Source organism: Pipistrellus hanaki, assembly GCF_964339955.1.
Source record: "Pipistrellus hanaki genome assembly, chromosome: 19".
NCBI classification, from domain to species: Eukaryota; Metazoa; Chordata; class Mammalia; order Chiroptera; family Vespertilionidae; genus Pipistrellus; species Pipistrellus hanaki.
Genome location: NC_140521.1, coordinates 1,524,154 through 1,546,312, shown reverse-complemented (window position 1 = coordinate 1,546,312; position 22,159 = coordinate 1,524,154). Strand labels below are relative to the sequence as shown.

The 22,159-nt window shown below is 68.5% G+C and overlaps 1 protein-coding gene across 1 annotated transcript; it reads left to right on the top strand.

The window, feature by feature from the left end:
* The first annotated feature begins 8,324 nt into the window (after window positions 1-8,324).
* On the top strand, window positions 8,325-12,603 carry ADORA2A (adenosine A2a receptor). Its single transcript, XM_084867455.1, has 2 exons — window positions 8,325-8,918; window positions 11,000-12,603. Exons 1-2 carry the CDS (start codon window positions 8,584-8,586, stop codon window positions 11,907-11,909), a joined length of 1,245 nt encoding a protein of 414 aa, XP_084723581.1. The 5' UTR covers window positions 8,325-8,583; the 3' UTR covers window positions 11,910-12,603.
* Window positions 12,604-22,159: the final 9,556 nt, after the last annotated feature.

Genomic DNA, 22,159 nt, shown 5'->3' with positions numbered 1-22,159 from the left:
GCCTGGGCGGAAGGGTGGGTGCCCACAGCCCTCAGAGCCTGGCCTGGGGCTGGGCAGGGACACCCCCGTGCCCACTGAGGGGCAGCAGCCTGGGCCCCACCGTCAGGGCTCCCTCCGGCCTGGGCGGCTGGCTCAGGCCAAGACCCCCGCCCAGGGGCCTCCTTCCGCCCCTCGGGACGGGGCCCGGGACTGGCGAGCGCACAGCAAGACCAAGGTCATGGAAGTGACCTCAGGGCTCCGTGCCAGGGCGCAGCCTCGCAAACTCGGGGTGCGCAGCAGCAGAGGGTCCCCCAGGAGCGCCCGGAGCAGGTGTGGGTCAGCCGAGCACAGGACCATGGCGAGGGAGCGTGGGAACAGCCCGCCCGGCCTCTGCTTCCTGACGGCTGAGCGGAGGGTCCCCGGGCAGGGGCTGCCCCGAGGCCTGGGCCAGCGGGTGACGGACGACACAGGAGCGTCAGCGCAGCCCCTGCACTGCCCGGCTCTGTGGGGGAGAGGGGCCTGGCTCTCCCGCCCGGGACGCCGGTTCCGTGAGGACACAGCCCCCCCCCAGGCCCGGGGGACCCACCCCATTGTGGGAGGGGGGTCTGTCCGCCGGGCCCCAGGGGGGGACGCTGAGGGCCGAGGGTGGGGGTGGCCCGTAGGGGAGGTGGTTGGGTGGGAAGGGCGCTGGGCCCAGGATGGAAATGGCGGGGGACAGCATCACGGGCCCACGCTGGGGCTGCGGGACAGTGACCCCCGAGGCTGGCTGAGCCTCTGCCCGGGGGGCCCTCCAGCCCCTCCCGGGCCCGGACACGCTGGGCCTCGCCCACGTGCTGAGTTAGGACTTGAATGGCTGTGGGCCCAATGGGGGGCGGGCAGGGGGTCTGTCCCCCGTAGGCGTTTACCCCGCAGGAGTCCAGGGCAGTGGCAGAGAGCAGGGGCCCCCAGCTGGTACCCCCTCCTCCCCCGTCCCCCCGCCCGGTCTGACGCTGGCTCAGGAGGTGCTGGGCAGGACCACACAGGCAGCCCAGCCAGCACTGGGCAGTGTCCCCACTGCGGGGGAGGGTGCTCCCTCAGGGGGTGAGCTAGAGCCTGGGAGAGAGGGGTGGCTCCCTCGGGGGGGAGGGGGGTGGAAATGCAGCTGGGACTCCACAGAGGCCTGGACGAGGGGGGCGGGGGCGGGGCCAGGGCCGGGCTGGAGGGCGGAAGGGTGTGTGTTGGGGGGCTCAGGATGGTCCCCATGGGAACGCTGTCAGGCGCCTCACCCCACCAGGCGTGTTGGGGCCCTGGCTCCTCCCGGTCTGCCCTCCTCGTCCCTCCCCTGCCTCGGAGGGAGGGCCCCCCGCACACTCACGGAGGGCGACCTGGGCCGCCACGCTGGCCGCATGGGCACAGCCCTGGGGGGAGCCCGGGAGCCGACCAGGGACCGAGCTGCCCAGGGTCAGGGCCAGTGAGTGGCGCCGGCCAGGCTCCGGCTCCAGATGTGCGGCCAAGCGCCTGCCGGCTCCCCACTCCCCACCTGCCGGCTCCCCCCAGCGGCCGTGCAGAGACACCCCCTGGCCTCGGCCCTGGGGCCCAGCTGGCCGGGCAGGCCCCTCGGCCCCGGACAGTCAGGGCAGCGGCCCCGCAGGCCCGGGCCTGGGCCACAGCGCCCGGCCGTCTGGTGCATCAGCGCCTCCCAGTCTCCAGATGCGGGGTCAAAGGTCGCTCCCTCGCTGCTGGGCTGGGGCCGGATGTGAGGCTGCTCGGACTTGAAGCCTCCAGGACGGGGGCCGGGGCTTCGGGGGGCCCCTCTCCGGGCCCGAGGGGGGCGACCCCCGGTTCACCGGCAGCAGAAAGTGACGCCCAACCTTTGCTCGGGGCCTGGGCCCCCAATCCTGGCGGGAAGGGGCAGCGGGGCCTCGGAAATGGGGGCCAGGGGCGTCCTCTGAGCTGAGGGCCACCCCCTCCGCCCCCCCCACACACACCAGCCCAAGATTGGGGAGCGGGGCGGGCTGGGGGGCAGGCAGGGCGCCCCCGAGGGCCCGGCCCGGCCGGTGAGGAGGCGGGGCTGCCCAGGCCCCGCGGGGCCGGGAGGAGCGGGCACGGGCCCGGAGGGGAGTGCGGGCCGGGCCGCTCCCGGCGGGGCGGGGGCGGCCGGGGCGGGGACCGTCGCAGGGGCGCGGGCGGCGGCGGAGCCCGGGGAGCCGGGGGAGCCGGGGGGAGCAGGCGGCTCCGCGGTGCCATCGCCGGCTCCGGGCGGGGGTGCGGCCTCCGGGCGGCGACGCCGGGCCTCGGTTTCCCCGCGCGGCGGGCGGGGCGGGGACAGCAGCCTCGGAGCCGCCTGCAGGGGGCGCCCGTGAGCGGCGCGGGAGCGGAGCCGAGCGGAGCGGAGACAGGGAGCCGGCAGCCGGCGCAGCGGCAGGTCAGCCGGGGGCCGCGGCCGGGGTTTGGGGTCCGGGTCCAGGGTCCGGGGTCCGGGGTTTGGGGTCCGGGGCCGGGTCCGGGGTCCGGGGGTCGCGGGCGGCGGGGCCGGGCTGTCGGGGCTGCCGGCGGGGCAGGGCCGGCGGCTCCAGTCCCTCCCACTTGGGGCCCCGCCGCCCGGGAGGAGCGGGGGCTCCGGGCTGGGGTCCGAGCTGCGGCGGGCGCCCGGGGGGCGGGTGCGGAGGCTCCGCGGGGCCGGGCACCCTGAGCCCCGGCGGGACCCGCCGCCCTCGGGCCGCCCCGACCGACCGTGCGGAAGGCGCGCCGGGCGGCGGGAGGGGGACGGAGCGGGCGGCGGGGCCGGGCGGCGGGGCCGCAGGTGCCGGGAGCCGCCCTGGTCCGTCCGGGCGCCCGGGGCGCGGGGGCGCGGCCTCGGCGGGGGGCGCAGCCGGCGGCGGGGCCGGACTCGGGGTGCAGGCGGGGCGGCGGCGGGGCCGGGGGGCGGCGGGTCAGGGGATCGGAGGGGCCGGGGGTCGGCGGGTCGGGGGCGGCGGGGTCAGGGGGGCCCGGGCACCCCGCACCCGGGGGGCGGGAAAGCTGCGCGCGGGCCGGGCCGGCGATGGGCGCGGTGCCCGGACTCGCCGGGGTCGGAGCGCCGGGGGCGGCAGGGGCAGAGCCGCTGAGTCCCCGCGGCCGCCGCTGCAGCTTCGGTCGCCCGGACTGCGCTGGGAGTCGGGGCGCCCACACCGGCCGGGCTGGGGGAGAAGCAGAAGCGGGAGGGGGTCCCCGCGCCCCGCGCCCCGGGCCTGGCGTCCGCTGGGCCCGGGAGGGGAGGCCGCCGCCCCGCAGCCGCTCTGCCTGTGCCACAGGCCGGTCCCGGGCCCTGCGCTCCCCTGGGCGGCCCACCCGCACCCCCAGACCGTGGCCTCGCCCCAGAGCTGTGCCGGCGGCGCCAGGGCGGCAGGAGCTCGGGGCGCAGTGGCCGGAGGGCGCTGTGGTCGGGGTGCCGGCCGGACGGCCCTTGGCCAGGCTCGCTGCTGACCCCGGGCACCGAGTGTGACCCCAGTGCTGCCCGTGAAGGGCAGGTCCCCCCCATCTTCTCAGAGCAGCGCCCCCACGGGAGAGGGACAGTGAGGGGGGCATGGCTACGGGGGACGGGGTGAGGGGGCTGTGCTTGAGCTGTTAGTCTCATGGGTCAGGGGACCCCACAAGAGTGGCTGCCAGAGGGACATGTGGCTTCAGGGCCGGGCACCCCGCAAAGTTCTGGTCCCTGGTGACCCGGGCAGTGCCCGCCGTGGGCCTAGACCCCGAAGCCGCCCTGACCACCTTCCCGGCCACCCAGCCGTCCTCTGCCTGGACCCCTTCCCCGCCACCCTGTCCTCCCAGGCCAGCGGACGCTCCTCCTCTGAGAAGCTGTCCCGGCCGCCTTGGGCCGCAGCGCCCGAGGGACCGACCTGGCTCAGGAGGGGCTGGGCAGAGGCTGGGCCTTGGGGCCCCACCTTGCTCCTGGGCGGCCCAGCGGCCCCTGAGGCACGCCCCCCCCCCCCAAACACGGGGCAGCCTCACGCGGTGAGAGCCTCGGGTCCGGCTGGGGTCTCGGCCTCAGCTGCTGTCTTTCTGCCCCCCTGCCCTGGGGCGTCACCTCTGGCCCCCGGGGCCCTGCAGGCTGAGTGGGGTTCGGGGAGCACAGAGGGGGCTGAGGGCGCCAGGCCGGGCCCGCGGCTGCGCCCGGTGGTCTGGCTGAACCACCTGCCCTCCCTCAGCCTCCGGGCCTCATCACCGACCCTCCAGGGTCCCCAGGAGGGTCCCCCCTCCTGTCCTCTGTAGTGCCTGCCGGGGAGGCCCTGCAGCCGGCACCCGGGGGTGGCACCACCCCTTTGGCAGGCCAGCCTCTGCCCGGCTCCCATTAGGCCCCTCGGCAGGCACCTCAGGGTAGCACCCTGCCCTCAGGTTCCTTCTAGGGAGGCCGGTGTGTGCCCCCCTCCACCTGGCACCCTCCCCCTCCCCCTGTGGCCGCACAGCGGGGAAGGGTCTCGGGATGGAGCAGGGTGGGCACCCAGCACCCGGTGCTGAGGAGTGGCCCCTCGGAGGGGCTGAGTGGCCACCTCGGGCTGGGACGGAGGGGCCTGGATGTGGGGGGGTGGGAGAGACTCTGGGTGCCCAGCGGGGAGAAGGGAGTGGGGAGGAGGGTGCAGGCTGGTGGTGTGGAGTCTCCTCGGGGGCGGCTCTGTGCAGGGGGCTGGATCCCCGCCCTGTTCCTGCCCACATCCTGCCCTCGGGGGCTGAGACAGCCGCCACACACCCCGGGGGCAGAGGGGGCGGGGGCACCCCTGGGTGCCTGCACCCAGTCCCTGAAGCTGGAGCCGCCAGCAGCCCTGCAGGGAGGCGGGGAGGACGGAGGCGGCAGGACCTGTGGCTGCGCACACCTGCCCAGGCCGGGGCTTCAGGGGTGTCAGGGGCAGGGAACCCCGGGCCCAGGGCTCTGGGAGTCTGGTGCCCAGGCCTGGGCCCCTGAAGCCGTCGCCCGGGGCAGGGCGGGCAGGACTGTGGTTGGCGCGGGAGCTGAGCTGCCCGCTGCCCTCTGCGCGCTCCACGGAGCCCTGACCCGTCGGTGCTGCTCCGCCCGCCTTCCCCGTGGCCCCCTCGCTCCTGGGACCTGCCGCCGCCGGGGGAGTTTGGTGAGAGTCCCCGAGTGGCCGTCAGACCCCCCGCCCCGAGGCGCGCGCTCTCCGCCTCCACCCGCTCGTTCTCGCTCTGACAGGACCGCCGGGCCGTGAGGCTGTGACGGCGGCGTTTCTCCTTCCGTCGCCTGCTTCCCCGCTGCCCGTGCGTCCTCGCGCTCGGTGATGGACGCGGTTCCTTCCTTCATCTCTTTGAAGAGCCTCCATGCCGTGGGCCGTCCCCAGGAGCAGAGGCAGGGGTCCTGCCTGGCCTGGAAGCCGGCGGGCACCCCCAGCCAGCGGGCACTCCCCGGCCAGCGGGCACCCCCGGCCAGCAGGCACCCCCAGCCAGCGGGCACCCCCGGCCAGAGGGCACCCCCGGCCAGCGGGCACTCCCCGGCCAGCGGGCAGTCCCCGGCCAGCGGGCACCCCCGGCCAGCGGGCACCCCCGGCCAGCGGGCAGTCCCCGGCCAGCGGGCACCCCCGGCCAGCGGGCAGTCCCGGCCAGCGGGCACTCCCCGGCCAGCGGGCACCCCCGGCCAGCGGGCACCCCCGGCCAGCGGGCACTCCCCGGCCAGCGGGCACCCCCGGCCAGCGGGCAGTCCCCGGCCAGCGGGCACCCCCGGCCAGCGGGCAGTCCCCGGCCAGCGGGCACCCCCGGCCAGCGGGCACCCCCGGCCAGCGGGCAGTCCCCGGCCAGCGGGCACTCCCCGGCTGGCTCCAGGGGGCACCCCCGGCCAGCGGGCACTCCCCGGCCAGCGGGCAGTCCCCGGCCAGCGGGCACCCCCGGCCAGCGGGCACCCCCGGCCAGCGGGCAGTCCCCGGCCAGCGGGCACCCCCGGCCAGCGGGCACCCCCGGCCAGCGGGCAGTCCCCGGCCAGCGGGCAGTCCCCGGCCAGCGGGCACCCCCGGCCAGCGGGCACCCCCGGCCAGCGGGCAGTCCCCGGCCAGCGGGCACCCCCGGCCAGCGGGCACCCCCGGCCAGCGGGCACCCCCGGCCAGCGGGCAGTCCCCGGCCAGCGGGCACTCCCCGGCGGGCACCCCCGGCCAGTGGGCACCCCCGGCCAGCGGGCACCCCCGGCCAGTGGGCACTCCCCGGCTGGCTCCAGGGGGCACAGCCACCGTCTGGGCACGTGCACAGAAAGCCTCTCCAGCCCGACATGCGAAGAGCCGGGATGGGCCGGGAAACCTGTGGGTTTTGATTAAATGGAGTTTTAATTAGAGCCGCCAGGCCAGCGGGCGGGGGGGAGGTGGCACCGGGCCGGCGGCGGTGGGCCGTCCCTCAGGCCTCCACGGGGCCCGGCATGTGCTCAGCGTGGGCCGGCCTGACCTCCGCCCTGGCCCCGCGGGCCGTCGCGGGGAAATGATGCGTGATTAATATTTAATTTCCCCTTCCGGCCGCGGCAGAGGCCCGGGGGCTCCGAGACGGACCGCCACGGCGAGGGTCAGGAGATGGCCCGGCCCTGGCCACCCAGCCCTCCCCCGCCCTGACCGCCCTGCGGCTCTGAGAGGCCTGAAGGGAGGGCAGTGGGGGGAGGGTTTGGGGGGGGCCCAGGAACTCTCCCGCTGCAGTTTTCCCAGTTCCGCCCGGTACCGTGAGCCCCTTTGGGGCTCAGCTCCTCATGTGTGAGGTGGGGTTCATGGGACAGTGAGCACCCAGGCTGCACGGCGAGCTGAGACGGTCGGGGTGCAGGTGCGGGGCCGGGGGTCTGGAGGCGCGTCTCACGCTGACTGTGCGTGGCGGCTGCTGGTTCCTGTGGGGGACAGGGACGGGGACGGGGTCGAGGGAGCCCTCACTGGCCGTAGGGGAGTGTGTGCACCACAGAAGCCCAGCAAAGGCCACAGCACAGCACCTCCGCCCAGGCCTCCATGGGGCGGTGCCTCCGGCCGCATCTGTGCTCCGGCCGGGAGAGCCTGGTCCGCCACACGGGGCAGAGCCTGCGGGGCCGCTGAGTGTGGGTGGGCGGGCGGGCGGGCGGGGGGGGGAAGGGGTGCCAGCCATGCAGAGAGGCAGCCTGGAGGGGACCCAGCTGGAGGGGCGCTGGGTGTGTTTTAGCTGCTGGCAGGGTTGGCCTGGGCCAGAGGGTCTGTGGCCTCCAGGAGACTTGGGGTGGGGGCACCCCGACAGCAGGAAGCATGTTGGTACCAGTGCTGCTCAACACGGGAGCCCCGACACAGAGGCGTGGGGAGACCCTGAGGACTGGGGGGACCTGGGGACTGGGGGAGGGGGTATGCAGGCCGGCATGGGCCGCTGGACGGAGGGGCGAGGGGGCTGGGCCCACAGGGCATCGGTTGGCCTCCAGGCCAGGACCGAGGGGCAGCAGCCTCGGCTCCTGGGAAACGCGGGGTGTGCTTTGGCCAGGTGGAGGCCAGGTGGAGGTCAGGCGGGAGGCCAGGCGGGAGGCCAGGCGGGCTGGCGCTGGTCCATCATTGGACCCTCGGTTCCTGGAGAGAGGGAGCCCCTGGGCTCATGGGGGGGCTGCAGGCTCCAGCCTCCCTCCCCGGCCGGCGGCAGGCACTGCCGTGCACCCCGGGGCCGGGGAGCCGGGGCCAGGGAGGGGGTCTGGCAGAGGGGACACACGAGCCTCCATGTGAGTGACGGGTTGGGACGGAGGCGGTGGGAAGAGGGGGTGCACTGGGCGTTTGGGGGGACACCCAGCCTCCTGCCTGTGCTCTGGGTCAGTGACCTCACGCGGCCGTGGCCCTCTCACTCCGGGACGCCCTCGCAGAACTGTGTCCCCCCCCCTAGAACCAGGGGCCGGAGGCCCTACCTACGGGGTCCACCCCCACGTTTCCAGGGGGAAACCGAGGCCCAGAAAGGACAGCCTCCCGGCACGTCCTGGCGGCGCCCCATCGCTGCCTGGCACCCACGGGGGCATCGCCAGGCGGCAGAGCGGGCTGGGGCGCGGTGTGGGAGGAGGGAGGGGCGCTGGCCGCCCCCCACCCCACGTGCCCGCAGCTGGCGGGGCCGCTCCGCCCCCGGGCGCAGGAGGGCGCTGCTGCGGCTCCGGGTGCAGGAGCAGACGCCGCTCCTCCCGAGGGAGCACCACAGGCCCTCCAGCTGCTCCCGCCTGGGGCCCGGGAGGGAGAGAGAGCCGGGGGTGCGGGGCTTCGGGGGGGCAGGGAGGGGGCTGTGGGGGGCAGTGAGCTCAGGAACCGGACTCCCCGGTTTGAGAGGCTGAGCGGGAGGGACGAACCGGAGGGACTTCCCTCGGAGAGGGTCCGGCTCCCTGGGTGAGGCCTCTCGGGGGGACCCAGGGTGCCCCCCACCCCGCAGCGCCAGCCCCTCACCGGCCTCTCCTCCGCAGGTGCTGGGACCCTGACACCGCCGAGCTGTGCGCGATGGAACCCCCGGGGGCGGCCCGGCTGCCGGAGACGCTGCGGGAGGAGCCGCGCAGACGCCCGTAGGAGCCCCCCGTAGGGAGCCCCCGGCGATCGGGGCGCCGGGAGGGCGCGGGCGGGCAGGCGGCCGGCGGCGCCGCAGCTATGGACCGAGAGCCGGCCCGGCCCGCGTGCTCGCCGCCCCCCCGCGGCCGCGGCCATGGGTGGCACGGGCTCGCTGGCCGTGTACATGGTGGTGGAGCTGGCCATCGCCGTGCTGGCTGTGCTGGGCAACGTGCTGGTGTGCTGGGCCGTGTGGCTCAACAGCAACCTGCAGAGCGTCACCAACTTCTTCGTGGTGTCGCTGGCGGCGGCCGACATCGCCGTGGGCGTGCTGGCCATCCCCTTCGCCATCACCATCAGCATCGGCTTCTGCGCCGCCTGCCACAGCTGCCTCTTCCTGGCCTGCTTCGTGCTGGTGCTCACCCAGAGCTCCATCTTCAGCCTGCTGGCCATCGCCATTGACCGCTACATCGCCATCCGCATCCCCCTCCGGTGAGCGGCGGGCGGCGTGGGGGGCGGCCGTGCGGGGCCGGGGGACCCACGCCCGGGGCCGGTCTGTGGGTCCGTGTGTGGGGGTGACAGGGCGTCCCACCCAGCGGCCCCTGTGGCCCTCCCCAGGCACCGGTCCTTCCCAGCCCCCCGGGGACCAGGCCGCCGGGCTCCGGAGGGTGGCGGGAGCATGGCCCGGGCCTGGGCAGGTGCTCACACGGTGGGGGGCGGGGGGCACCCCGGGAAACCATGGGGTCGGAGCAGCACCAGCTCCCCCAGCTCCTGGGGGAAAGGGGACGGAGGCAGAAAGGTCTGAAGTCTCACAGGAGGAGAGGGCCGGAGGGAAGTGGAGGCCGCAGGAGCCGTTACGGACCCGTGTGCACACGCCCGCTCCTCCGGCCACCAGTGCCGCGGCGGGAGCCAGCCTGTGCGTGGGGGTGGGGGTGGGTGAGGATGGGGGGCTGGGGGGCTGGCGGAGGGGTTTTCGGGAATCTCCTGTGAAGTGACTGCAGCCGCGGGTGCAGGAGGCTCTCCCAGCGGCTACGTGTGTGCAGCCTCCGCCGCCCCAGCCAGCGCTGTGGCTGCGTGTCCTCCCGGCCGAGCCTCCCGCCCCCTCCCTGCCCCTGGCTCCCGGGAGGCCTCAGAGGAGGGCTCACAGTGAAGGGCAGATGCACTTGGAGCCCCTGGAATTTGGGGGTGCTCTTGGATCACAGGGTGAAGGAGCAGCTGGGAGGCAGCAGGCAGAGTGTGGGCGGTGGCTCTGGCCCCCCTTCCTGACCCCTCTGGGCTCCCTCTCCGGGGGGCCCCCATGTGATGGCGCTAAGTCCCAGGGGCTGCTGGGTCGGGGCTGCGGTGCAGCCACTGTCCCGCTCGGCTCCTGGGGGCCTGGTCCCGGGCCTCACGCCGAGGGCTGTCTTTGGAACAAAAGGAACCCGGTGTTTCTAAACTTGAATAATGCCCGCAGCACGAACAGCATTACGTCAGGGTGCAGCTGCCCTGCCCCCCTTCTGGCCCTTGCAGGGGGCAGCGCTGGGAGCCCTCCTGGGCCTGCTCCGCACATGGGCCAGGGCTGCTCGAGGTGACTGTCCCCACCAGGGGCTCTTTGAGGTCCAGCCGTGTCCCGAAGCCTCAGGCCAGGACCGCATCCCGCGGTCACTCACGCCCATGGCAGGTCTGCGGCTGGAGAGCCAGGCGGACAGCCCCCAGCAGGGACCTCCAGGGCCTCCGCACCATCCCCACCCCCATCCCCATCCCCATCCCGGCTCATTCCTGCTTGATTGCCTCCAAGGCCCGGAAGCTCACCACCGCCTGAGGCGGCCGCGTACCGAACCCCGGCCTCCTGGCGACTTTGGGGTTTGCGGCTTCAGAGCGTCCTGGCTTCTGGGACACCCGCAGCAAGCCCATGGCTCTCCTGGGCCTCGGTTTCCCCACCTGTAAACCAGGGCTGGCGGAGAGGTCCGAGGCCACCAGGTCCTTGTTTCCTTCCTTTGCATCGGCTGACACAGCCGAAGCCACGGGAGCCCAGCTGGTGGGGCTCGGGGGCTGAGCATTGATTGACCTGTGAACCAGGAGGTCAGGGTTCGATTCCCGGTCAGGGCACAGGCCCAGGTTGCAGGCTCCATCCCCAGAGTGAGGCATGCTGGAGGCAGCCGACCCATGATTCTCTCTCATCAGGGGTGTTTTGATCTCTCTCTCCCTCTCTCCCCTTCCTCTCTGAAATCAACAAAAATGTATATATTTTTAAAAACACATGGAAACCATGGAAGATTTTACCCCGAAAATCCGCTGTCCGGCCCCTCCTGGGACCCAGCCCACGCTGGGCACACTTGTTGCTTGGCAGGGAGGGGCCGAGAGGCAATGGCTGCCTCCTGGACACCCCCGTCCCTCCCCTCCCCCGTCCCCGGGGCCCCCCCCCCCATCACTTGGTAATTTCCTCAGACCGAACCGATGAGGTGCCAGGACCACTCGCGATGCTGACCGACCATCACCTGGAGGCGGGGCCCTGCTCTCCCGTGGGAAACGGAGGCCGGAGGCAGGACGCGGGTCCCTGACGCCGTTCCCCCCGCCCCCCCCCCCCCCCGCAGGTACAACGGGCTGGTGACGGGCGCCCGGGCCAAGGGCATCATCGCCGTGTGCTGGGTGCTGTCCTTCGCCATCGGCCTGACGCCCATGCTGGGCTGGAACAGCTGCGACCGGCCGCGGGAGGCGCGCAACGGCTCCCGGGCGTGCGGCGAGGGCCGCGTGGCCTGCCTCTTCGAGGACGTGGTGCCCATGAACTACATGGTCTACTACAACTTCTTCGCCTGCGTGCTGGGGCCGCTGCTGCTCATGCTGGGCGTCTACCTGCGCATCTTCCTGGCCGCGCGGCGGCAGCTCAAGCAGATGGACGGGCAGCCGCTGCCGGGCGAGCGGGCGCGCTCCACGCTGCAGAAGGAGGTGCACGCCGCCAAGTCGCTGGCCATCATCGTGGGGCTGTTCGCGCTGTGCTGGCTGCCGCTGCACATCATCAACGGCTTCACCTTCTTCTGCCCGCAGTGCCGCCACGCCCCGCCCTGGCTCATGTACCTGGCCATCATCCTGTCCCACTCCAACTCCGTGGTGAACCCCTTCATCTACGCCTACCGCATCCGCGAGTTCCGCCAGACCTTCCGCCGCATCCTGCGCAGCCACGTGCTGCGGCGGCGGGACCCCTTCAAGGCGGGCGGCGCCAGCGGCCGGGCCGGGGCGGCCCCCGGCGGCGACGGCGAGCAGATCAGCCTCCGGCTCAACGGGCACCCGCCCGGCTGGCTGGCCAACGGCAGCGCCCCCCGCCCGGGGCGGCAGCCACCCGCCGGCCACGCCCTGGGGCTGGCGGGCGGGCGGGGTGCCCGCGGGGCCCCGGGGGACACGGGCCTCCTGGACGTGGAGCTCCTGGGCCAGGAGCTGGGCGGGCCCTGCCCGGACTCCCCCGGCCTCGAGGGCCCCCTGGCCCCGGACGGAGCGGGCGTGTCCTGAGGAGCCGCCCCCGGGAAGGACTCATTGCTCTTCCTGGTCCGGGAGCCAGGCCGGGGGCGGCTGGTGCGGGAAGGAGACCTTCCCCTCCCGGCTGGTCCCCACGCGGCCCAGGAGGGACCCGGCGGGCGCAGCGCGAGGGGATTTGGAGCCCCGAGAGCCGGCGTGTCACCGGGGACCCCCGTGCCGGCCAGGAGCGCAGCCCCGGAGCAGCTCGGCTGGGCGGGCTCCGGCCCCCGCTCCGGAAGCATCTGGAAGGGCCACCTTGTCTCTGCAGAGCAGGCCGCTGGCCTCCGTGGCTCCGCGGGGCCCCTGCCTCCCCCCTCCCCAGACGTTCCGAGGGTTTGGGGGCCGCTGTGCCTGGAAGTGGCGTTGGACTCTGTTTTCCGGGAGAAAATGTGAGCGTGAAGATGCCCTTTTAATGTTATTGTTGTCCCTCCCTGCCGCCAGCCCTGCTGCTCGGCTGGCACAGGAGTCGGCCCGGAGCCCCGGCGGCCCTCTCCCCCGCCCAGAGCCCTGTCCTGGGGCCGAGGCTGCCGCGGACGGGGCGCTGAGGTGGAGCGGGAGGGGCTGGGCGGGCTGGCCTGCGTGGGTGCGGGCGGCTTGCCAGCCCCGGCGGAGGCCTCACTGCCTTCCCCCGAAGGGCATGTCTTTTCTGAGATGAAATAAAAGTGGAGCCCGTTGTGTTTTAAGCTTGTCCGCCGGGAATGGCGTCTGAGTTCCTCTCCCTGCTCCACGGCGGCCTGGCACACGTTACAGGAGTGTGTCGTGTGTGTGTGTGTGTGTGTGTGTGTGTGTGTGTGTGTGAGACTGCGTGTAGACAGACACCCTGCCTGCCCGGGGGCCTCCCCGGCGCTCAGCCTCTGGGGGGCAGACTGCCTGGTCGCACCCACGTGCAGCCCCGAGACTGGGGTCCCTGTGAGGGGGCGGGGAGGGCGGGCTGTACCCCAGCTGCTCTCCCTCCCTCATCGCCTTCCTAAAGTCCTTCAAAGATCTCTTTGTTTTTTAAAGTATGCTTTTATGGATGTCAGAGAGGAAGAGAGAGGGGGAGAGAGAGAGAGAGAGAGAGAGAGAGAGAGAGAGAGAGAGAGAGAGAGAGACATCAGTGATGAGAGAATCATGGACCGGCTGCCTCCTGCCCGCCCCCTATCGGGGATGGAGCCCACAGCCCAGGCCTGTGCCCTTGACCGAAATCGAACCCAGGACCCTTCAGTCCCCAGGCTGACGCTCTCTCCACTGAGCCACACCAGCCAGGGCCAAAGAAGCTCTTTGTGCTACTTCTCAGAGCTACGCCCACCCTCCCGCTGCCCCTCCCGCCCCTCAGCTGAGAGGCAGCCGGAGATCTGGGAGGAGATGGGCCGGACTGCACCGCCTTCCCGCCCGGCCAGCCCTCCTCCTGCTGCCGGCAGGAAACCTGTCAGAGCAGGTGTTTCCTGCGCTCCCTCGGGCTCCGTGCCTGAGGAGGGAGCCGTCCTCAGGGCAGTGAGGACCGGCCCCTCGGGCAGGGCCGGGAGGGCGTGTTTGTGCTCTGGGCACCTCACAGCGTCATCTACAGATGGCTGAGCAGAGCGCCTGCACAGCCCCTCGGAACGGAGGGCCAGGACTGCCCGGGTCAGTGAGGGGCAGACGTGAACTTAAAACTCTGGCCATTTGCTCAGTGGTTAGAGCGTCTGCCTGTGGACCAAGGGGTCTCGGTTTGATTCCCGGTCAAAGGCATGGACCTGGGTTGTGGGTACCCCAGCCCCTGTAGGGGTGCCTTCAGGAGGCAGCCAATCGGTGTGTCTCTCTCACATCGATGTTTCTCTCTCTCTCTCTCCCCCCCTTCTCCCTCCTCCCACTCTTTCTGGAAATCAATGGAAAATACCCTGGCCGGCATGGTATGAGCGTCGACCTATGAACCAAGAGGTTATGGTCAGGGCCTAGGCCCGGGTTGTAGGCTCGATCCCCAGTGTGAGGTGTGCAGGAGACAGGCGACCAATGGTTCTCTCTCATCATTTGATGTCTCTCTCTCTCTCTCTCTCTCTCTCTCTCTCTCTGAAATGAATAAAAACATATTTTTAAAAATCAGTGGAAAATAAACAATAAACATCACGCTCCCCTCATTCCGCTCCCGGCCAGAGTGGAAAGCAGGAAGCAGTAGCGGCCCCACCACCTGCTCACAGAACGGACTTTGCGGCTACAGTGGGCGCACCTGGCCGCTCCCCGATGGCGACCCTGGCGCCTGCCCCTGGCATCCCTACCACCTGGGCTCCATCTCCCTCATTCCGGCTGTGTGCTCGCTGCCCAGGTGTGTGTGTGGGGATCCCGGCCAGCACGGCTGTCTGAGCTCTGGCTTCCGGCTGCGCCCTCAGAGGCCCTCCCGGCGGCTGCCCGGGCCGGACGGGACCCAGCCCGCGGGGCAGCGCCAGGCCCGGCCTCCCCGAGCCCTGAGGGCCCAGCAAGCGGCCTCCCGAGCCCTCACGCTCAGCCTGGCTGCGAAGCCCTGAGCCTGCACCAGCCCCCTCCCGGCCAGGCTGGCTTCCTCCTCCCACCCCACACCTCACACCCCACACCCCACACCCCACCCCCCACCCCCCACCCCCGGTCGGCCTGGCTGTGGCTGAGGGCAGCGCCGTGGCCTGGGTTGACCCCGAGGAGGCCGGGCGCCCGGATGCTGCTGGTGCTCAGGAGCAGCTGGCGGAGCGGCCAGAGGAACCGCAAAGGTAGGGCAGGAAGTGTCTCTCAGGCCTTTCCCGGGGCTTCTGGGGAGCTGAGCGTGGGGTGCAGCCTCTGGGGTTTGGGGCAGGACCGGGCCAGGGGCTCAGGAACGGCTTCCAAGCACGACTGAGCCACCTCCCGCAGCTCCCCGGTGAGCCGGGGCTCCGGTGTACGCGTGTGCACAGACAACCACGTGCCACTCCCTGACCGTCCGAGAACACAGGGGTGTGTGAGGGCAGGGCACCCCAACAGGGTGGCGCCCCAGCAGCACAGGGACCCGGAGCCCGTCTGCTCGGGGCCAGGCCTCCGGGGGCCCAGGCTGCAGCTCTGTCCTCGCCCCTCCTTTCCCAGGGCAGACCACAGGCTTCTCCAGCGAGGCCTCAGCGCAGGTCCCACCGCAGGCCTGTCCGGGGTGTCCGCACCCCTCAAGGCAGCCGGCCAGAGGATCCCCTACAGCCCGCCCTGCTCCCCGGCGCCTGGGGGCGGAGGCCTGGCTCAGGCTGGCTCTGAGTCCCAGCCTGGCTCTGCCTCTCCCCATGTGTCTGTCTCCTCCGGAGGCTGCACAGAAAGTGCTGGCGGCTCCTGGGTGCCCAGGGCAGCTCTGCGGGGTGGGGAAGGGCGGCCTGGGCCAGAGGAGGGGATGCTGGGCCCCTGGCCCTGTGGCTGGGCTGGCCCTGGCCTCCGGGCCCAGGCGGTGCGGATGCAGGAAGCGCAGGCTCAGGAGAGGGACCGGCTCGGTGCGGCCGCCCCAGGTCTGGGCCACGGAAGGCCGGCCCGGCTGGCACTCTGGCCTAGAACCCGTGCTGCCGGTACGCTGCAGCCACTGGCACCACAGCCCCGGGTCTCACTGAGCAGGCTGGGGGCCCCCTCCGCGGCTGGGGGGCTTAGGCTGAGGCAGGAAGACCTGTTTGCTGTGGGGCCCTCCTCTAGCCCCCAAAGGGGAACGTGTCACGTGACCCCTCTCCCTCCGCCCACGCCTGCCTCTGTCCTGGGCCCAGGACACCTGTCACTCATCCCGTCAGCAGCCCCTCAGGCGGCCGAGCTGGGTGATCGGAGGCCGCAGACTCACAGCCTCCGAGCGGAGGGTGAGCACAGGGCACAGCCTGGCACAGGCACCTCTGCCCTCTGCTTGGCCCTTCCCTGTAGCGGGGGAGAGGCAGCGGGAGGCTGTGCAGGGGCCAGGCTGAGGCGGAGGCTGAGGCTGAGACCGGCTGGGGATGGGACCGGCTGGGGATGAGACCGGCTGGGGATGGGACCGGCTGGGGATGGGACCGGCTGGGGATGAGACCGGCTGGGGATGCGGTGGGGGCAACCCCGTGTCCTCAGGGGGAGGTTCTTTCGGGAAAGGCTTTGCCGTGCCTGGCCCCTGCCGGGAGGGGGGAGGGGAGGGGATTAGAGGTCAAGGCCCCTGAGGAAGGGTCAGGCCTGCTCGGGTCCCTGGTGGGGTGCTCAGGAGCTGGCCCGCCCCGCCATCAGCACCAGAAGCTGGGGAGGCTCCTCCGGACCCTCAGGCTGGAGCTGGAGCCCCATCTCCTGACGGTTCCTCTCTCAGCTGCCTTAGCCTGGGGGGCGGGGGCGTTTGGGGGAGCCAAAGCGGGCCGGGGCCCAGGAGGGATGGCCAGGGAGGCCCAGGCTTTGGGGTGGGGGGTGGAGCCCAGGCCGCACCCCGCGGGGGATCAGGCAGTGGAAGTGAGTGAACTCCGCCGCCGGGCTCTTCACGGAGTGCGCTGGGGGCGAAGCGCCCACACAGGATTACGCCCCATTTGCAGCAATTTTCAAGTTAAGGTGTTGTCAGAGGGCTGTCAGGCTGTGATGTGTCTTTTCTGTTCACCCGCCCACGTGTGTGTTCTCGTTGGGGTGGGAGGGGAGGGGAGGGGCAGCCCGGCTTGGGTTCAGAGATGGGGGGAGCGCTCGGAGGTACAGGGGGCGTGAGGGTGGTCCGTGCCCGGTCCCAGGCGCGTCCCCTCCTACCGGGGACGAAGCAGACGGTGGTGCCGGCCCTGGTGCCCTCGGAGGCCCTGTGCCGGGGACGCACCAGCCCGAGCCGCTGGGAGGAGCAGCCGCGGAGGGAGAGGAAGGGGCGCTGGGCGCTAATGGCCGGGAGGAAGGAAGGATGTGCTGGGCTAATGGGATAATCGGATAACCTCGGAGCGAGCGGGCTGCCAGGCTGGGGCCAGCTGCTGGGCGCGGACACAAATAGCAGAGAAACAGGGGTGCTGGGGCAGGAAGCCGCGGGCTGGCTCGCTGAGGGAGTGGGGGAGGGGTGGTGGTAGCCAGGGGGTGGGGAAGGGGGGGGGAGGGAAACTGGGACCCCCTCCCCCGTCCCACGGGGGTGTTCCTGTCAGGCCCTCAGGGGGCCTGGCAGCAGATTCCATCGCAGGGCCCGGGCCGTGCCTTCCTCGGGGGTCATGCTTAGGAAGCCTGGCCTCCAGGGGGTCCCTCCACTGAGACCGCCCTGAGCACCCTGAAGTGCCCCTCCCGCCCACCGCGGGGACCTGCAGAGGGACAGCACTGCCGGGCAATGTGGAAGGTGAAGATTCTGGGTGCGGCTCAGGGTGCCCCTCATTTCAGGCCGCTGCAGGGAGCTGTCCGGGGGTTGGGCCTGGAACCAAAGAACGGGGGCGGGGGCTCTGGTCTAGGAGTCAGAAGCCTGGCAGCCAGGCCCTCCCCGCTGCAGTCACACAACGGGCGAGTCCTCTCTCTGGTCCGCAGGCGGCCCGTCCATCAGGGAGGGCGATGGGCAGGAGCGCGCGAGTGGGACAGGGAAGGAGGTCTGACAGTGCTCGCTCCGCAGAGTGCTCTAGTCCAACTCCGTTTCTAACTCTGTGCTTTTATTTTATTTTACATTTTTATTATCTGTGTACATATTTTAACATTGCCCCCCCCCATACATGCCCTCTCTCCCCAGAGTTTTGTGTCCATTGGTTGTACTTATATGCATGTATACAAGTCCTTCGGTTGATCTCTTATCTCCCCCAGATCTCCCTACCCTCCCCGCTGTAATTTGACAGTCTGCTTGTTGCTTTACTGTCTCTATATCTATCTTATGGTTCATCAGTTTATAATGTTCTTTATTATTCATAAATGTCTAACTCTGTGCTTTTAAAGGGCTCTTTGCTCTTTTCTGAATTTCAGTTTCCTCCGCGATCAGGTGATAAGACCAAACGGGGTGTTCCTTGTCTCCCCGCCTGATTTTTATGGTTCCAGCTCACATAAAAACGGCCTGTTTACCTCCGTGTGCACTCCGAGGAAAGCGTGAGAAAGGGACATTGGAGGCTGATGTCTGTCATGTGCAGAAATACTGAACGCTCCATGTTAGCACACCGTGTTCAGCAACATTTAAAAACAACACCGATCGCAACCCATTAGGATTTACCCCAGGAAGGCAAGGATGGCTTAATAGTAGATAGTCAATCAATGTTATTCATATTCATAAGCGAGAGGATATTACAGGAACACTTCATAGTAAAAAAAAACGGTAGGGGAGGGTGGCAGCGGCCAGAGGGCGGGGCGGGGATGGAAGTTTCTCAGAAGATTGAAAGTGCTCCTGCACTTCCGCGCCTGGGTGGGAGCCCAGAACGAAGCAAGCAGGGCCTCAGCCAGGCCCGGTGCTCCCACAGGCACGGCAGCGGTCCTCACCGGCCGCGTTTCCCGTTCCCCCCTCGTGCGCGGTAAGGATTAAACGTGAATTAATTAGCGAGGAATTAAATGTGAAAATGAGTCAGAGGAGACGGAGACGGGCCAGGCTCTCCTGCCCGTGAGCCTCGGGCCCCCGCCCGCGGGGACTTGGGGCCGATGGCCCTCTTCTGGCCGGGAATGGGGACAGGAGGGCTAGCAGGGGAAGCCCTGCCCTCCGGAGTGACCTTTTATCTACACAGGATTGTGTCTCTGCCAAATAGACCAAAAGGAAGGAAAGCCGGCGAGATATTAGTTCTTTTCTTAGCTCCTCGATGGCTGACTCTTCAGGAAGCCCCACTTCTGAATGGGACCAAAGGGGATTTCAATTCATCCGGCCCGTCTGCAGGCGAGCTCAGCCGCCACGGGGCTCTGTCCCCAGCGTGCGCTCCTCGGGGTTCGGGGAGCCCCGGTCCAGCAGCCTCTTCCGAACGTGCTTGCTCATGCTGGGTGCACCCCGAGAGCCGCTATGTACGCGGCACACGCCAATGGGGTGTCTGTCTTCTGCCCCGGAGTACGACGCACACACAAAGCGTAGCCGGCGCCTCGGGGTGACGGGGATAACCGGGCCAGTCCTCGGAGCTGCTCTGATGCAGGGGAGACGAGACATTGCGGGCAGAGCCCTGGGGCCGGAGGGAGAGGAGAGAGGACAGAGAGGGACACGGAAGCTTCCCACCGAGACAGGCAGGTGTGGGCTGCACAGGACCCACTAAAACTGTGTGTGAAAGAAAGCCAGACGCCCTGTCCCCCAAAGACCACACCTATGACTCGCCGTGTATCAGCAGACGCAAATCCATCTACAGAGACAGAAAGTACATCCGCGGCTGCCTAGGCAGGATTGGGGGAGGCAGGAGAGAGGAATGACAAAGGTCCTCAGGGGTACCTGGGGGGGGGGGGATAAATATCTTGTTTTTTTTAATAAAATATATGTATTTTATTGATTTTTTACAGAGAGGAAGAGAGAGGGATAGAGAGTTAGAAACATCGATGAGAGAAAATCATTGATCAGCTGCCTCCTGCACCACCCCTACTGGAGATGTACTCGCAACCAAGATACATGCCTTTGACCAGAATAGAACCCGCGACCTTTCAGTCCGCAGGCCGACGCTCTATCCATTGAGCCAAACCGGTCTCGGCAATAATACCTTGATCTTGACAATAGTTTTAGGAGTGGATGTATGAGTCAAAATATATCAGATTGGGCGTCTTACACAGGTGCAGTTTATTTATGGTGTGCCAGTCACACCTCAGTGACGCTTTTTGGAAAAAAGTTAAAATAGAAGGAAAGCTACACGAGTACAGGGTGCCTGCCAGCGGACTCTCCCACACCCAGGGGAGTTGTCACCACAGGATGCTGTCTGAGGATCAGGGCTTCTCTCCGTAAGGCGATCCGGACGAACCAGTCGGTGCTAAGGTTCTGCCCAGATGTTGCGGTGTGCTTGTGAGGGGCACACGTGTTCGCTGGTCGGAAAGCTTCATGGAAGCTGAGAGGGTCTGACAGGACCAGGAGCAGGGATTGTGAGATGAAAGGCGTGGGTTAGACACACGCATCGGTGTCACTGGAGCTAAAACTCCGCCAGGAGGGCTCTGTGTCCTTCTCCAGGGCTAAGTCCCCAGTGGGGGCTCTTGGAAAGAAAAACTGTGACATCAAAAATAAAAATTAAAAAACTCACACACAAGCGTAAGGATTAGAATACAGACTGAGGGAAATTTTCAGAAAGCGGAGTAAAAAGAGGCAGAAACTAGGGAAGAACAGATGAGAAACTCATCCCAATGGCTGAGCAACCAGGATTCTAGAAACACAGCAAAGGGTACAAACATGATCCAAGAGAACACTCCAGAACCCAAGGAGAAAGCTCCCGGATGGAAGACACGGAGCAGCGAGCCTGATACCGGGTCATAGTAAGACGTCCTGACAATGGGACCAAGAAACCCCACGAGGCCGCATGCAGTGAAGGCTGTGGCCCCACAGCAGCTGGAGAAGCTAGAAAACAGTTGGGTCACACTACCCAAGTTCAGAGGCGAAAGGGACTCTGATCAGGAGCTGGCGAGTCCCCTCTCGCGCACTCTCACAAGTCCTCAAAAGCATATGTCCTCAAGAAGAAGAAAGAAATCGAGGAACGAGAAGACACAGGGTCCAGAGAGAGGCAGAGGGCTTCGCTGGAGGATGGGCAAAGGGGGTTCCAGGAGGCACCCCCGCGCCAGAAGAGAAGGCTCCAAGAAAGTTTCCCACGGACATGCCCGGGGGCCTGGCGGCGGGCAGTGTGTAGGGTTCGCTGTGATAAGATCTTAGGAGCCTGAGCATATGGGAAAACAAGATAATCAAAACAAAGACGCCGGGACGGAAAAGGCGATAGGAGCTGGCTCTGTGGCTTCGCTGAAATGGCATTTACTTGGTCATAATGACAAGTGCACTGAGGATCGATCTACAGAAATTACACTCTAAAGCACTGGGAAGAAGGGGGCTCGGGAGGTGAGGGTGTGTACAGAGGGGATGACGGGACCAGGGCAAGGCGCCGAGTCCTCCTCTCCCACGGTGGGAAGTCAGCAGATAATGCCTGGACGGAGGCAGGAAGTAGCAACACAAACACGTTATTTATAGAGAGGTAAAAGAATTCCTTAACCGAGTTGAAATGGTCCCTTCAGGGCAGGGGAGCTGGGGGTGGAGGGAGGCTGAGGGCCACACTTTGTCTTAATAAACCTTGTAGAACGGTAAAAGTTGACTTTTAAAAGTATGAGCCTATGGAACTTTGATACAATTTAAAATAAGAATTTAAAACGTGAGAATGGGCCTGGACGGTGTGGCACAGTTGGCTGGGGCATCGTCCCGAACACCAGAAGGTGGCGGGTTTGATTCCCCGTCCGGGCACGTACGCAGGTTTCGGGTTCAATGTTCAGTCCAGCTGGAGGACTAACAGAATAAAATCAATCCATCAGTAAAACGCTTTAGCCCGGCATTTGTGAATCTGGTTCAGTTTGGGTCTCAAAAGAAAGTTCAGTCGTTGTGCTGTTGATACTTGGCTCTGTTGACTAATGAGTTTGCCGACCGCTGTCTTAAGCCACTGAGCTTTGAGGTCCTCTGTTCCCCAGCAGTGGACAGCTCCTCCTGGAGCAGGGACCTGGGGGAACAGCAGGTGAGGCAGATGGCCCCCCTGACTTTCCGTGGGTGGGGCCTGGCCCTGAGCAGCTTCATCTCCTTTGAATTTGACGTAGACTTGCTCTTCCCTCTGGTCATTTTTCAACACTGATTCCCAAAGTGGAGGGAGGTGCGGAGAAGGTGGAGCTGGGGTCAGACAGGCTTTTTGCCGTGTTTGGTGGCCGGGCGTGTGGGGTGGAGCAGGGCCAGGGCTGGGGAAGAGCTGCCTGTCCGTCTCTCAGAGCCGGCAGAGGCCGTCCTCCCTGGGCTCCTCCCGGCGCTTCCTTCGGGGGAGGCAGCGGCTGCGAAGGCTGCGGAGGCACGGCCGGGCGCTCCGGGGCACCGGGTCACCTCGGAGGAGGGAAGCCGATTGTTTTCTCAGGCCCCTCTCGTGTTTGTTCTTTCCGGGGCCTCGAGCAGGCCCGCGCCCGAGCCCGTTTCCTCCACGTAGCACATCACCAAACACACACCCACGTTCACACACAAACCAAAGGCAGAGGAAGGGGGACAGGCTGCTGAGGACCAGAGTCACAAAAAGTTCAGGCTAAGAATAGACGAGGAACTCTGAGAGCCGCCCGGCTATGTGACCTCCTGCAGGGGCTTGGCGCGCAGCCCACCAGCTTTGTGTTCCTATGTCTTCACCAAGAAGAGCACTCGCTTGGGAGCCAGGAGATCCGGGTTCGAGGCGGGGCTCTGCCAGTGCCTTCTTGTGGGGCCTCAGGGGAGTCCTTCTCTTCTCGATGCC

Excerpts from the sequence above, each read along its gene's own strand:
- ADORA2A (XM_084867455.1), top strand. The coding sequence starts at position 8,584 with ATGGGTGGCACGGGCTCGCTGGCCGTGTACATGGTGGTGGAGCTGGCC. Across the intron at positions 8,919-10,999 it reads GCCATCCGCATCCCCCTCCG|GTACAACGGGCTGGTGACGG; the intron begins GTGAGCGGCGGG and ends CCCCCCCCGCAG.